General features: G+C 37.9%; 1 protein-coding gene and 1 long non-coding RNA gene across 2 annotated transcripts in view; one reads left to right on the top strand and one right to left on the bottom strand.

The window, feature by feature from the left end:
- Positions 1 to 1,101: 1,101 nt before the first annotated feature.
- LOC145278242 (uncharacterized) overlaps positions 1,102 to 14,678 on the bottom strand; it is a 729,197-nt gene continuing 715,620 nt past the window's right edge. The window contains exon 3 of the long non-coding RNA XR_013868351.1: positions 1,102 to 1,153. This is a non-coding gene — a long non-coding RNA (uncharacterized LOC145278242). The remainder of the gene's footprint in view (positions 1,154 to 14,678) is intronic.
- Positions 9,753 to 12,990, top strand: LOC145278235 (uncharacterized). The gene is made up of 2 exons (XM_080130527.1): positions 9,753 to 11,365; positions 12,599 to 12,990. Exons 1-2 carry the CDS (start codon positions 10,481 to 10,483, stop codon positions 12,641 to 12,643), a joined length of 930 nt encoding a protein of 309 aa, XP_079986653.1. The 5' UTR covers positions 9,753 to 10,480; the 3' UTR covers positions 12,644 to 12,990.

Below are 14,678 nucleotides of genomic sequence, written 5' to 3'. Positions count from 1 at the left end.
GTCTTTCGGTATATCAACCTTTTTGGTTTATTTTATGCCAAATCCAGTAATTTTGTTTAAAAAAAAAGAAAAAAAAAAAGAAGGATTTTTTATGCTTCAAGTTCATTCATTGTGTTTGGTTTGCTTGTTTCGTAGTGCACTTTAAAGAACATTAATGAGTTTTATTAAAAAAAAAAATTAATTTTAGGTGCATTTTAGGTCAGGAAGTCAGCATCTTCAAAAGCCTGATCTAGTAGGATCAGAACGAATAAAGGTTGAAGTCATTCATTAATGTAAGAACATAGATGACCCGTGCACAAAGTATACGACAGAAAAGCTGTGAATTTTGCTCATTTTCTTGTTTGTCCTTGTGCAAACAAGATGACATCACTAACAGAGATGGGAGATAACAATGTACAGTAGATGACGTCAGTTTACCTAGATAACATGTTACCTAGAGCGTCTAGCATATATATATATATATATATATATATATATATATATATATATATATATATATATATATATATATATATATATATATATATGAGATAAATGAAATAAGTCACAGATTAGAGATCAAGTGAATTATCCTGTTAGATATGACATTGAGGTAATATTTTTAATAGGACAACCAAATATTCTGGATACATCAGATTACTCGATCACATCTGATTTTCCCCTTGGATCAATACTCGTCCAACCTTGCAGTAATATCCCGGAAACTATTGAACTAATTCTGATATTGGACTGCCCAAGTTGTATGATATCCTTTTTTTTATGAATTTTAAGCACCATCTAAATGACTTTCAAATAACATTTGCAAAATACTTGTTTATTCATGACTGAACATTTTGCTAATTGCATTTCATTTCCTCTGATGATATGAGCCATTGTTGAAAATCCATTGATTAAGGATATAAATAAAATTTTTCTCCATATATTCCTTGTTTAAAACAATAAATTCTTAACGTAAATATATTTGTATATATTTTAATCAACAGAATTTAATTTTAATCATTAAACTTATATATATATATATATATATATATATATATATATATATATATATATATATATATGAGACTGCAAATATAAAGTAATCGAAAATGTCTGACTCACAGTTAAATTGTTCATTTTCTTTTTCTCGCGTGATGCCAAGATGAACACTTACCTGTAATTAAAAAGAAAAGAGCGAACATTTAAAAAAATAAAAATGTATTTTGTTTTCGTTTTTATTTTTTATAAAAACACTTGTAAATAACGTAAAAACGAACAAAAATATGAAAAACTCAGAAAAGGTTTGAAGAGAGATATCAATTAATTTTACTGCAATTGTTTTTTTTTTTTCGTTTTTTAACCTCTTCCACGCACTTTTTTTAATTACGCATTTAAAACAAGATAAGAGCGGTACTTGTACAGTTTAATCAAGCCATTAAAAAAAATGAAAATATTGAAAAATGTTATATTGTACGTATCCTTTTTGGACTGAAGATCTCCGAAAAAAAATTCACTAAATTCGATTGAGTAGTTTTTTATTACAGCAGAAAAACACGTTTTTATGAGAGCGCATTGAAGTCAGCCATCTTGGAAGTTTTTGAACACGCCATGGGGAGATAACTCAATTTAAAGCGCCGACACTCCCTCCCCATTTTTAATACTAGCTTTTCTTCCTAAAAATCGAACCTTTTGCTCGGTATCATAATAAATTATTTTTTCGCTGTAAAAAAAAAAAAAAAACTACTTGAAGAAATTAAGTGTAATTTTTTTTGGAGGACTTCGTTTCATAACGGATACATACAATATAATTTCGATATTTTCATTTTTTTAATGTCTTGACTAAACTGTACACGTACCGAAAGATCTGTAGTTGTTTAATTATCCGTTTTATATAATGGATTTAAGAACATTATTAACAATTTTATTTAAAAAAAAAAAAACATTTTAAATATGTAAGAATATAAGTAGACTATAGAAATACAGGAAACTGAGTGTTGAAGTCATAGGACATATGAACAAAACAAAGACAATGGAACGAAGGTCTTATATATTTTATAAATCTTCGTATATCAACTTATTTTCCCAAAAAATCACAAATACAAATCAGTAAATATTAACGTACTCTTTAATATTTTGAGAATAAAATGTCTTTTTCCAAAATGTGGTCTCAAATGTTTAAAAAGTTGTTAACACCTGCCTTGTGCACCGTGTACAAATCTGGGTGGACAAAAAATGAATGAAGAAAAAAGAAATAAAAATGGCCGCCTTATCTCTTTATATGCCTGCAATATTACCACTCGATATGCAAATGAGATGCTCCTGGTTGGAGGCCTGATTTTTCAGAGAGGGTGTTCATTTTGGAGCTGGATTTCGAAGAAGTGAGTTCGATCAGCAGAAGTGCTTTTGAAGTTGAGAGAGTAATAGCAGAAAGTTGAGTTTTTGGACTAAGGAATTTTAGCAGCAGCGTGTCAAATCTAACAATTGAGACTTGACTAATTTAATCACACAAAAGAAAACAAGGTCGATAGCCATTAGTCACGTGCTCTCGTTTAATGAATGAATGCATGATTAGGATTGACATGAAATTCTTAAAGATAAACTAAAATGACCGAAAAATGGGCTGAAATGACTTAAATAAATAAAAAGTAAATGCCTTAGAATGACTTTAATGACTTAAGGATGAATTGAATGACCTTAAAAATGATTTGAATGCTTAAAAAATAACTGGAATCCTTTAAAAACAACTTGAATGATCTGGAGAATGACTTGAATGGCCTTGAGACTGACTGGTTGTAAATTGGGTGATCATTTTACATTAAATTAATACAGAAAAGTGATCCCCCACTTTATATCACAAAAGTACAGCATGTAGTAAGAACAGATACTACACTTTCATCTTGGCTAAAAGGCCAAGAAAAGGGTATTTATTTGCTCCCCCACCGAGCAAATTAGGCACAAGGCCAATTTTTAATGTGAGGAGTGAAAGGAAAATGGGGACCAACTCCCTGGGGAGTAGGGGAGCTGGATAGTGACAATTGGTATGAAGGGTTGCCCCTACATTGACCATATATTGTCATTGCTTGCAGTATCTGCCGGAACCGATAATACACATTGAGATATTAAATCCTTTATTCGTGTTAAAAATACATTGAAAATCAACAATGAACAAAAAACTTAGGCACATGGCCAACTCAAAAGGGGGGGATTGTGGGGGTCGTTGGTCATCCTTGTCCCTACAGAACTAAACAAAATCAAAAGTTTCTCCCAGCTAGTATCTTCTTTCACCATAATACCGCATTCACCCTTTCATACTGAGGGGCGTCTTACTTAACTCCCAATTTTTAAAACATTTTTTATTAACGTGTAAAAACAAAAAAAGATAACAATAAAAATGGTACAATAATTCATTTGTGTCGAGGGCGGGGGGGTGATTAGTAGAACCCTCCCAACCCCGTCTAGTTGATAGACTGCCCGTTCCACAAGGTTTGTAAAAGGAACCTCGCTTCTGCGGGTCAGTCTCTAAGTGGGAATGCCCTCTAGATGGGGGTGAATGGAGAAAAGAAAATTTTTTTGTGGGTAAGGAATGGGGGTTAGTTTGTATTTCTTTCTCTCCAAGATGGGTGAAATTTAGAGGAGGGTGAAAACAAAAATTGCAAGAAGGAGAGGGTGGGGATCTTGGAGGCTTCCTAATCGGGGAGGGATGGAACACACACTCAGCTTGCTGAGAGGCTACTTGTTTAATTTTACTTTACGGAACTGCACGTTCCACATCTAGGCGGGGAACACATATTCAAAATTGGCTCCTCTTCATACGCACAGACTTGCTACATGTATCCATCTTCTGTCAAATGCTGCGTGATGCAGCCTTCTTCTATCACATCTGATCTTCACTCGTAGTTGGTGTTTAAAGAAAACGATCAGATTCTGATCAGAAAAAGACCCCCTCCCCCTGGCAACCTTGCAGACGCGACGTCCAAATCACCATTCTCGCCACCGCCAGGATCGTAATGTAGACCATTTGTCTTTCCCGGTCCCACGGCCGCCTCACGTTGTCCACGACATTGGATATTGTAATTGGGCGAGGATGCTCAGGATCAATGCGAGCCGTCACCTCGCTGACATACGACCAGTACCGGCGGAGTTCGTGGCAATCGAAGAAAGCATGATCAGTCATTTCTACAGCCGTTGTCCCACAACGGGGACAATTAGGCGACTCCAAAAACCCGGAACAGCATTGTATGTTGTTGAGTGGAAGTGCATTTCAGGCCAATCGCCAGATCAGAGAGACCTCCGAATTGTTCAGATGACTCGAACCTGGTGTCGAGCTCCACACAGAGCAGATCTCACTCTGCTGCCAACCCAAACACATGCATAGCAAGTCGGCAGCGGCCCCCTTCACTAAATCCCTGTGGAGTTCCTTACGGATAGCAGTCACAAGGTCGCTGGACCTTGGTAGTCGTTTTAGCACAGCTTGGCACTCTTTCATGTAGACAGATTCTCCCCGTGGCCTGCGACAGCTCTCGATAGAAGTGTCAAGAACGAGGTCGGGGAAGGCGGCAGTAACCATGGGGTGCCCGGTTGGTCATCTTGCATATAGTAGCTCAAGAAGGCCAGCCTGTCCATGTCTCGATGACACTTCAAGTCCGGCATTCCCAAGCCTCCTTCACACGGTCGTTGAATACAGACCTGTCTGCTCACCCAGTGTCTTCCTTTGTCCCAAAGAAGTGAGGACAAGAGTTCGATAAGTGCTGTTAGGTGTTGTGTATGCAGGGGAAGTACGGCCAGTTGGTAAAGGATGAGAGGAAAGACGTAAGTGGGGCATGCCTCAGCTCTACCCTTTAAGGAAAGTTTCCTAGGAAGCCACGAATTGACTGCAGTCTCCACTTTGACTGTACCTCCAACCAATTTTTGTCAAGCTGGAGACCCGGTTCGAACCACACATCGAGGATCCGAACCGGGCCAACCGTCCAGCTGAAAGGCGCTGGGAGGTTTGCGTTTCCACTCCAGGCGCCCAACTGCAGTCCTACCGACTTGCTGCGGTTTATCTTGGTCCCTGTAATTCTTTCGTACTGAGCGAGCACCTCTGACATGATCTCGATGTCTCTGAAGCTCGACACAAAAACCGTGTCATCATCAGCAAACATGGATACCTTGGCAGTTGAGCAACCAGGTATTACAATTCCATGCAGGGCTTAATTTACCTCCCCACGTCTCAGATTGCGGAGCAGGGGCTCCAAAGCCAGGAAATAGAGCAGGGGCGACAGCGGACAACCATGACGAACCGACCGAAAGATGACAAGGAGTTTTAAGCACTTTCTGTTGACTTGCACGATGGCTGTGGGCTGTTGATACATCACGGAGTTCCACTTGCAGAAGTCTGGTTTAAAACCAGCGGCCTCTAAGACAGATGCCAAGAAACGATGGTCGACCCTATCGAAAGCTTTGGACTGATCTAAGTTGATCAGCACGGCTTCCGTGTCATCATCTATCCCTCCCTCTAGGATCGTGCGGATCAGGTGCAAGTTGTTCTGAATCGATCTTCCCTTCACAGCATAGTTCTGTTCCAGTTCAATCAACTCACCGATAACAACCTGCAGCTGATTCGACAGGATGTTGGCCAAAATTTTTAACTCTGTGTTTAGCAGAGTTATGGGCCTGTAATCGTTTAACTCTTCCCCACCATGTCCGTCATCTTTCTTCAGCAATGTGATCACTCCTTTGGTGACTTGCCCCAGGATGGATCCCTGAGCAAACCAATGGTTGAACACATCCGTCAGAAGAGGCAGAAACATGGACGACAGCCTCAAATACAGTCCGTATTACAGACCATCGAGTCCCAGTGATCTGTCACAGCTGACCTGCTTCAGCGCAGTAAAAACTTCCCGCTCTATCACCCGGCCCTCGCAACTAGCCGCCTCGAGGTGGGGAGAGTCAGCCAAATAGCCAAAACATACAAACACAGAATCTTCGTTATAGTAAGGAGTGTTGGTATCATACAACATTATGTTTATTTGAACGAATTTATACAATATTGAAAGAGTGAAAAAAAGAGGAAAACTTTTACTATATTTGATTTCGTTGTAATTATACCAAACGCTATTTCATTTACATTTCTGATTGCATTTGTTTTGTAAAGTGACATCAATTACATCTTAGGAAAGGATCATAAAAAAAAAACACGAATGACATGCTTAGATAGAAAAATATATTCTACAAGAACATGAATACAGGGTGAAATGATAAAAGTGTCACCTTAAAGAAAACAAAACTATAACTTTATTTATAAACTTTTATTGAAAAAATCAATTCAGGTAACTTGATTATAAATTGTAGAGCTGACATCTATTCAGTATAGATGCCTTCAGCCTCAGTCATCACCTCAATTCGGGTCCGAAACTGGGAGCATGCCTTTTCCATAAGCGCTGGCAGGAGCTCGACGAATACTCGGCAGATGGTAGTGATCAGGATGGCTTTCATGTTGTGGGAGGTCAGTCGGGGTAGGAGCGGTCCAGTGAGAGAAGAGTACAAAGTCGTAGCACTTCTTCTGAAGCCAAGCCTGGGTCTCTTTAGACTGTAAATCTTGCATTGCAATATTTTCCCACCCGATTATTGAACTCAGAATTTTTATAATGATTAAAAGAGTCTATTGCGAGTGAATAGATAAGTCCCCAGACCAATTCATTAGAAAAAAAAAACAAAACAGTTATTCTCTATATCAGTTTGAACTTTTAGACACACTGCAGAAATAAATTATCGAAGTATTATTTTACGAAGTGCCTTCAATAAGTTTAAAAACTTTTTTTTTTACATGGGCACTTTTATTGATAGTACAAACATAAAAATCAAGTCCCTTTTGGAGTAATCTCCCCCAGCTGTAATGCACCTGTTGTACCGTTCCGACAACTTCTGGAAGGCAACATGGAAGTCCTCTTCTGTGAACTTATCAATGACCCTCATCACAGCCTCTTTCATCTCTTCAATTGTTTCATAACGACAGCCTCTAAGGTTTTCCTTGAACTTAGAGAATAACCAAAAGTCACAGGCAGCAAAGCTTGAACAATAGAGAGGGTGAGGAATTGTCTTGATGCCCAACTTAGTCAAATAATATGTGACAAGGATGGAGTTGTGTCGACTGGTGCATTCACACAAATCTTCTGAAGCAGTTCATCCGGAGTAATTGTGTGTACATTTCCAACACTGATATTAAACAGTGCACTTATTGCCTCTATAGACACATGACGGTCCTTATCCATAGAAATTCTTTATTTCGACAATCAATTCTGACTTTCTTAATCTTCCCACACATCTCAAAGACAGACTCCCTGCCTTCCTTGAATCTCAAAAACTGATGCTAGATTTATGCGATGGTATAAAAGCAGTGTGAAACATTCCATAGGTTTCTGTGGCATTTTTTCCAAGTTTTAAGCAGAAAATTATTATATATTCTTCTTCAAAAGTGTTCTCACATCCAGACTGCATTTTTGAAATTCACCAGCTGTGACAATCAGGCTTTAGTAAGTTGTATTCCAATTTCTGCTGTAGTTGTTCCTTTGAATTTGAAAACATAAAAATTGGTCAGTTATCTCATAAGATGTATAGCTGAATTTTCTAGAGTCTATGACAATTTAAATGCCTGTACAAAAAAATGTCTGGAAACTTATTGAGGGCACCTTTCATATTTTGAAAATGGTAATTAAAGACACATCAATTGCTAAAAAAAAAGAAAAATAGTGATTTGTATTTTAATATAAACATACGAACCTAGACAAAGGTTCAATATTTTCCGATACAAGAAAATCGAGAAATTATTGTCTTAAACTAGTAAATTTAGTTTCAGTGCAAAAAACAAATACTCGGAGTAATCCATGAAGAGGCAAATGGGTATTCCTTCGTACTTTGCAGCGAAAAAACCAGAGATTTTCGGCAACAGCTATCCGAATTCACTTTTTGTCTTCTTCAAAATAGCAGCTCTTTGATTAAGGTTATTTAGAAATCAAATCGATTTTGCACATCTGAAATCTTGATAAAGGTTGGTAGAAAAAGAATATGTTTGCTGGGGCTGTGTATTTTGAGAGTTTATACACTTCAGCCTCCCTCGCCCTGCCAGAGTAACAGTTCCTGAGTCAAGTGATTATCAAGAAATACTTGTAAGGAAGGACATATCACAGCAAGTAAATTGTTTTGATCTGGTGCAAATTAATTCTATCACGAAATCGTTTGTGATTGTTTTCCCTGCGTAATTATTATAAACAGAAAGAAATTGAAGAAGATGGCGGTCAATCAATATAGAAAAGCAGAACAATTATTCTGGAGATGCGACCATTGGATTTACACGTTGAGCGATGTAAATGAAAATTTAAGTGTGACAGACCAATAGAAATGCTATTCCCAACTTCAGTATGACAAATCAACAAAGATGCTATTTCAAACTTAAGCGTGGCAAGGATGCTATTTCAAACTTTAGCATGGCATAGAAATTTTATTGCAAACTTAAACGTGACAGACCAGCAAAAACGAGATTTTAAACCTAAGCATGAAAATACTGTTTTAAACTTGAGTGTAACACCCCCCCCCACCAAAAATGCTATTTCATACTTACGCGTGATACCCCCCCAAAATATTATTTCATACTTACACGTGACACCCCCTCCAAAATGCTATTACAAACTTCTACATGACCCCCCCCATGCTATTTCAGACTTACACTTGACCCCCCCCCCCAAATGCTATTTCAAACTTACGTGTGACATCCCCCCTGCCCCCAAAATATGCTATTTCAAACTTACGCGTCACCCCCTCCAAAAAAAATGCTATTTCAAACTTACGCATTCCAGACCCACAAAAATGCTATTTCAAATTTATGCGTGACAGACCAACGGAAAATTATTATTTTAATTGGATTTTTTTAAACCTTTAATTAGAGTTAGACTTACACATATATTGTAAACATTAGTGACTAAAAATCTAACGATTTTTGTTTTATTGATTTGTTCGGGGGGGGGGGGGTTCATCATTTTAAAAATATATATTTCAAACAAAATATGCGATGCGTCTCAGTTGGAAAAATGTCTGAATCAGGAATATCCACAGATTACTTATTGGAAATTCAGGGAAATTCTACGATTACTAAGCAACACAGCATTACCACTGTGGATCCAGTGAAGTTTCTATCAGGCATGTGTATGAAAGTGAAGCCTGACTAGTGAGGATTGAAGGCATGCGTTGCATGGAGAGAAATGGTATGAGAATAATACGTTAGATGTGTAATGTAAGTTTTAAAGACACGCTTATATCTGATGAGCTATAGACAATGATTAATTCTGGACAATATTGGGAGATGTGTGCAGAACAGGAGACTCTGATGGTATGGGCATGTTTAAAGAATTATAACTCCTAAGTTAGTAAATAAATAACAGTTGAGGTAGCAGGGTAACTTGACAGACGGAAGCCAAAGAAAACATGGGAGGAAGAAATAAGAATAGATTCAAGAGAGAGAAGGATAAATAAAGACCTGGCAGAAATAGTTTAGTTTGGAAGTAAATTCCTATAAGCCATTCAACACGTGCCAGCATGCACAATAGATGTTAAACTGAATCTAATTAACTGAAAACGGAAAAAGAAAAAAGATAAAGAGATAGAATTTTAATATGCAACAACGAAGTTCTGGGTGAAAAACGTGCAGCTTGAGAGTTTCTCTTTTAAAAATATGAAATCAGTATTTCAAGAAATATGAGGTGTCTTCAATAAATTCCCAGACTTTTTTCATACGGGCACTTTTATTAGGGGTAGGCTATAGAAACAAAATTTTTCCAATAAATGCCAAAAGTGGCTTATTACCTTCATTTATATGTAAATAGATGGGAACAAGTGATTTTGTTCAAAACGGGTCAAAATTGGAGGGTCGCTGGCCCCAAACGTGATTTGACCGCGTCAACGCGTGAAAATGGCCCAAATTTCGCCCCCGAACACACTTAATCACTTATTGAAAGCCACAGGGTGCATTTTTTGACTATAAATGCATTTGTATCATTAAATTTAACATTCCCATTGGCTATCCCACAAGTATAGGTTTTTGTAGGGTATCTCAGAGTCCAAAATGGGTCAAAATTACCCCAAAATTAGCCAAAAATGGTCGGAAATCACAGATTTTCCAAAATGCACCTCCCATGGGCCCAAAGACACCTCTACATGGCAGAAACTGTTGGGAAATGCTTGAAGCAGGCACTCTCCTAACTTTTGCACTGTTAATGAGGGGTATAAGGACCTTTAAAAGGGGCTAAATATGGCCGATTTAGCCAAAGAGAGTCAAAAAGTCCCTAAGAATCAACATAGGTTGTCAAAAAGGGGCTTAATTTGAGTTATAGATGGAAAATTACCAAATAAGGAAATGTTTTCTTTCTGTAACAATGCAATGGCATCTTTAAATAGACACGATAACATTGCATTGCATTAATTGTGAATTTGATTGAACTTTGCTTTCTTTTTCAGTTAGTAAAATGCAATGAACATGGCTGGTATAGAAGGGCAGATTCACGAAGATTATAATTACGACGATTGGACTTATCTTCTGCTTGATTCTCTTCCAACTGAGGCTGAATGTGTTCAAGCTGTGCAACATCATGCTGTCAAATATGGTACTACGACACAGAAAAATCATATTCACCAGTTCTCCTTGCGATTACTACAATTGTGGCAGAAAGCCTTTGGAAGTGATGTTCGTTATGTTACAATACCTGGGATAAAACATAAACTTGATCGATCGCTAAAAATTTACGACAAAGATGTCTACAAAGCAAAGGGTTCTAGACGTGTGAATATGATTAAATGGAAACGAGAGCACCATGTCCTTCTCAATATACTTTCAAAAGATGTGAATCCTGATGAATTTGATGTACATGAACGAAGATTCTTTGTCGATCAAAAGTCACTCTCTCGCAAATGGCTCATTGACACTTTCCACGTCGATATGGAACATGAACGGTTTCTGGCAGAGCAAGAACTGCACAATCGTTTGGATTTGGACGATGATCAATTTGAAGTGGAGGATATAAGTGACGAATTGCCAGAGCATGATACCTCAAACAATTTGAACTACTCATTAAACAGATCGGGTACAATCCGTAGCACTGTCCCATGTACCGAGATCGCCATCCAAACACATGTCACTTACAATCTGCGAACTGGTGCACGGAATTTCCAGGAGTCAATCAAAATAGCTCTAGTAAATTCCTGTGCTGCAGCCAACATTTCGCCTCACCAAGCCAGAATTGCTTTTCAGGTTACAAGTGAGCAATTCTTTGGGGCATGTTATCTTCTATCTCCACCTAACTCACAGGAGAACAATGATGGTGAGCGCAGAGATGAAGATGAACCACCAATCAAACGGGTATGATCAAAGGAAGAGTACATTGAGTACCAGGATGTTCTTCCCTCTGAAAGAGTCTTAATGACGACAAAGCATCTCCTCGCAATTCAACAGGAGCGCAACACAGCACTGGCCTTGATTGAATAGGTGCTATCAGATGTAGTCACTCTCCACTACGACACAACCTCGCGCAATAGGTTAAATGGAGAATGGCCATCAATTGTTCTCCGTTCCCCAAATGGAACTAAGTATCGTCTACGGTCACTGAAAATGGCAAAAATCTTGGAATTGAGAATCTTGTAGCCGCAACTTTGTCATCAACTCATATACCTCTCCATCTACTCTGTGTTAGTCACAGCTGTGAGGTATTTGACAGTGGAAATTTGTCAATTTTGAAGAAAATTGAAACCAAACTTTGTATTCCAGAAAAAGTTTTCAAAATGATGCCTTCTATACGCTCATTTTTGTCGAAAGGATTGGTTCCAACAGTGATTCAGGTCATGGGAAAGCTGGTATCGAATGATGGTCATAAGACATCTCTTTATGAAGAAACTGGAGCAAATAACCAGCTGGTTCAAGTCTGTCAGCTCTACCTCGAAATTCCTTACGTAGAAGTGGCATTGAAATGTGTCGCATGGTTTGGGTTTAAAGTGACATTGCCATTTCTCAACATGTGCGAGCGTGAAACCCCAAATGTAATGCTGAACATTCTCCCTGATCTCTATAACAATTTAAAAGATAATAATCTGGAAACTTTGAGGAAGTATCAAGTTGACTATTCCTTCAATCTGATAAAACCAACGTCCAAGCTTGGAATCCACATCATGGAAAGTTTCTGTCAACAGGGTGCTATTGATATCCAGAGACAACGAGGGCGTGAATTTGGGTTTTCTGTTGAAGGAGAGAAGCCACGTTGTACTCACATGGATAAAATTGCAATTCGTGCTGCATCTTGTTCAAACAGAAACTTCACAGCAAGTAGCATGAGAGATGACATGACTCTTTATCAGGCTAAGGTGGTATCGATTGATAAAGAAACAAGAGAAATTGCCAAGCTTTTGGACGATCAGGAGAAGCAGTAGTTCGAGAGCCAAGAAGAAATAACTAGACAAAAGCTCGCAGAAAAGAAGATCAAAGCACTAAGAAAGGTGGATCGTGCTAAAGAGATTCTGAAAACATGCAAAAATCATGGTGGTCCATTCACTTCTGTTAAAGAGCTTGATATGGGATTGAAATCTATTACAGAAGAAAAAGATAAGAAAACATTATGGAACGAAATCCTCCTTAGAAAAGAATTGAATCCTAAAGACTGCAAAGAATTTCCTCATTTGTACTTGGTGAAGTCTATGTCTGTTGCACAGATGAAGATAAATCTTGGAATTCTTTTGTCAGGCAGCCATGAGACACCTGCTGAAGAAGAAATGTCTTTTCCAGATGCTGATAGTATGTACGATCAACTGCATCAATCTGGAGATTCTACATCTGCTGTGCTCGTCAATACTGATCAGGAGGACGACGTTGAGTTGAACGAACCATGCATTGCCATCTGGGATACGCAGAAAGGCCGAGAGTGGTTTGTTGGTATGACATGGGAGAAAATTGGGATTGATGAATACATTGTAGAATATTTGGAACCACTTCCCAACGACAATAGAAAGAAAACATGGCAGTATCCTTCCCGAATTGAAGAGCAGAAGACATTGAAAATTCAATTTTTGTCGTGCAATGTCATTGGTGCATGGAACTTGACAAGACGAAAACCAGTATTTGTGCTAGAGAATAATGATGTGATTGACGAGCTCTTTAATGCATTATATTGATATTTTACTGTTGAATGATTTTAAAGTAATGTGAAGTGAAGCTGCGTCTTGAAATAACAAAATAATTCCTTTGCTAATTACTCATACCTTTATCAAGTTATTCAATATATTGGTTACAAATCGAGAAATAGTGAATCGAGGGCCATTTTCATCAATTTTGGGGTAACTATGAGAACAATATGAATTCAGACTCTTCTTGGACGGCATTTTATTGACATTCAATGTTCAATTTACAATTAATTACTTTCTGAGAAGTTGATGCAGTAAAGTTACAATGTTTCTAAAAAGTATCATTGATGAATGAACTAATGATTCATATGTTATGTACTGTAAAGCGTAATTTTGTCATTTTTGGATTGTTTTGACCCTTTTTACATCCCCCAAAGATCTCTAAATACCCTACATAAAAATGGATAAGATAACAGGGTGGTTATTTCAGTCTTCCAACTGTAAAAAGCCATACAGGAGTGTTTATAGGAGCCCGATGAAATATAATACCTGCATTTTGGAGATTATCCGTGATTTTCGTTCATTTTTGGCTAATTTTTGGGTAAATTTGACCCATTTTGGACCCTTAAGATACCTTGAAAAGCCTTATATAGGTGGGATAGCCAGTGAGAATGTTAGATTTAATGATATAGAGCCATTTATGGTCAAAAATTGCACCCTGTGTGGCTTGGGAGATGCATTATGGAAAATCCGTGTTTTCCGACCATTTTTGGCTAATTTTGGGGTAATTTTGACCCATTTTGGACTCTGAGATACCCTAAAAAGCCCTATACTTGTGGGATAGCCAATGGGAATGTTAGATTTAATGATACAAATGCATTTATAGTCAAAAAATGCACCCTGTGGCTTTCAATAAATGATTAAGTGTGTTCGGGGGCGAAATTTGGGCCATTTTCACGCATTGACGTGGTCAAATCACATTTGAGGCCAGCGACCCTCCAATTTTGACCCGTTTTGAAAAAAATCACTTGTTCCCATCTATTTACATATAAATGAAGGTAATAAGCCACTTTTGGCATTTATTTGAAAAATTTTGTTTCTATAGCCTACCCCTACTTTTATTGATAACACACACATGAAACTCTAGTCCTCTTCAAAGTAATCTCCTCTGGCTGCAATGCACTTGTACCGTTCCAACAACTTCTGGAAGGCCCCATTGAAGTCCTCTTGTGTGAGTGTGACAATGACCCTCGTCACAGCCTCTTTTACCTCCTCAATTATCTCATAAAGACAACCTCTAAGGTGTTCCTTGCGCTTAGGGAGTAGATTCAGTTTTCACAGCTCATAAGAGCATCCAGAATTGCAGGATCTGATTTGATCAGCTCGACCATCTCCTTGCTATATGACAACATCCTTCGTTCTGGTCAGTCATCTCATAAGATGTATAGCAATAACATGCTAAATTTTCAAGGGTCTACAGCCATTTAAAATTTTAAATGCGTGTACAAAAAAAGTCTGGAAACTTATTAAAGACCCCTTATACTTTTATTATTGATCGTACCAAA

The sequence above is a fragment of the Euprymna scolopes genome, chromosome 1, assembly GCF_053919585.1.
Source record: "Euprymna scolopes isolate OS-2025 chromosome 1, ASM5391958v1, whole genome shotgun sequence".
Lineage (NCBI taxonomy): Eukaryota > Metazoa > Mollusca > Cephalopoda > Sepiida > Sepiolidae > Euprymna > Euprymna scolopes.
The sequence above is the reverse complement of the archived record's forward strand: the minus strand, read 5'-3'. Positions and strand labels throughout refer to the sequence as shown.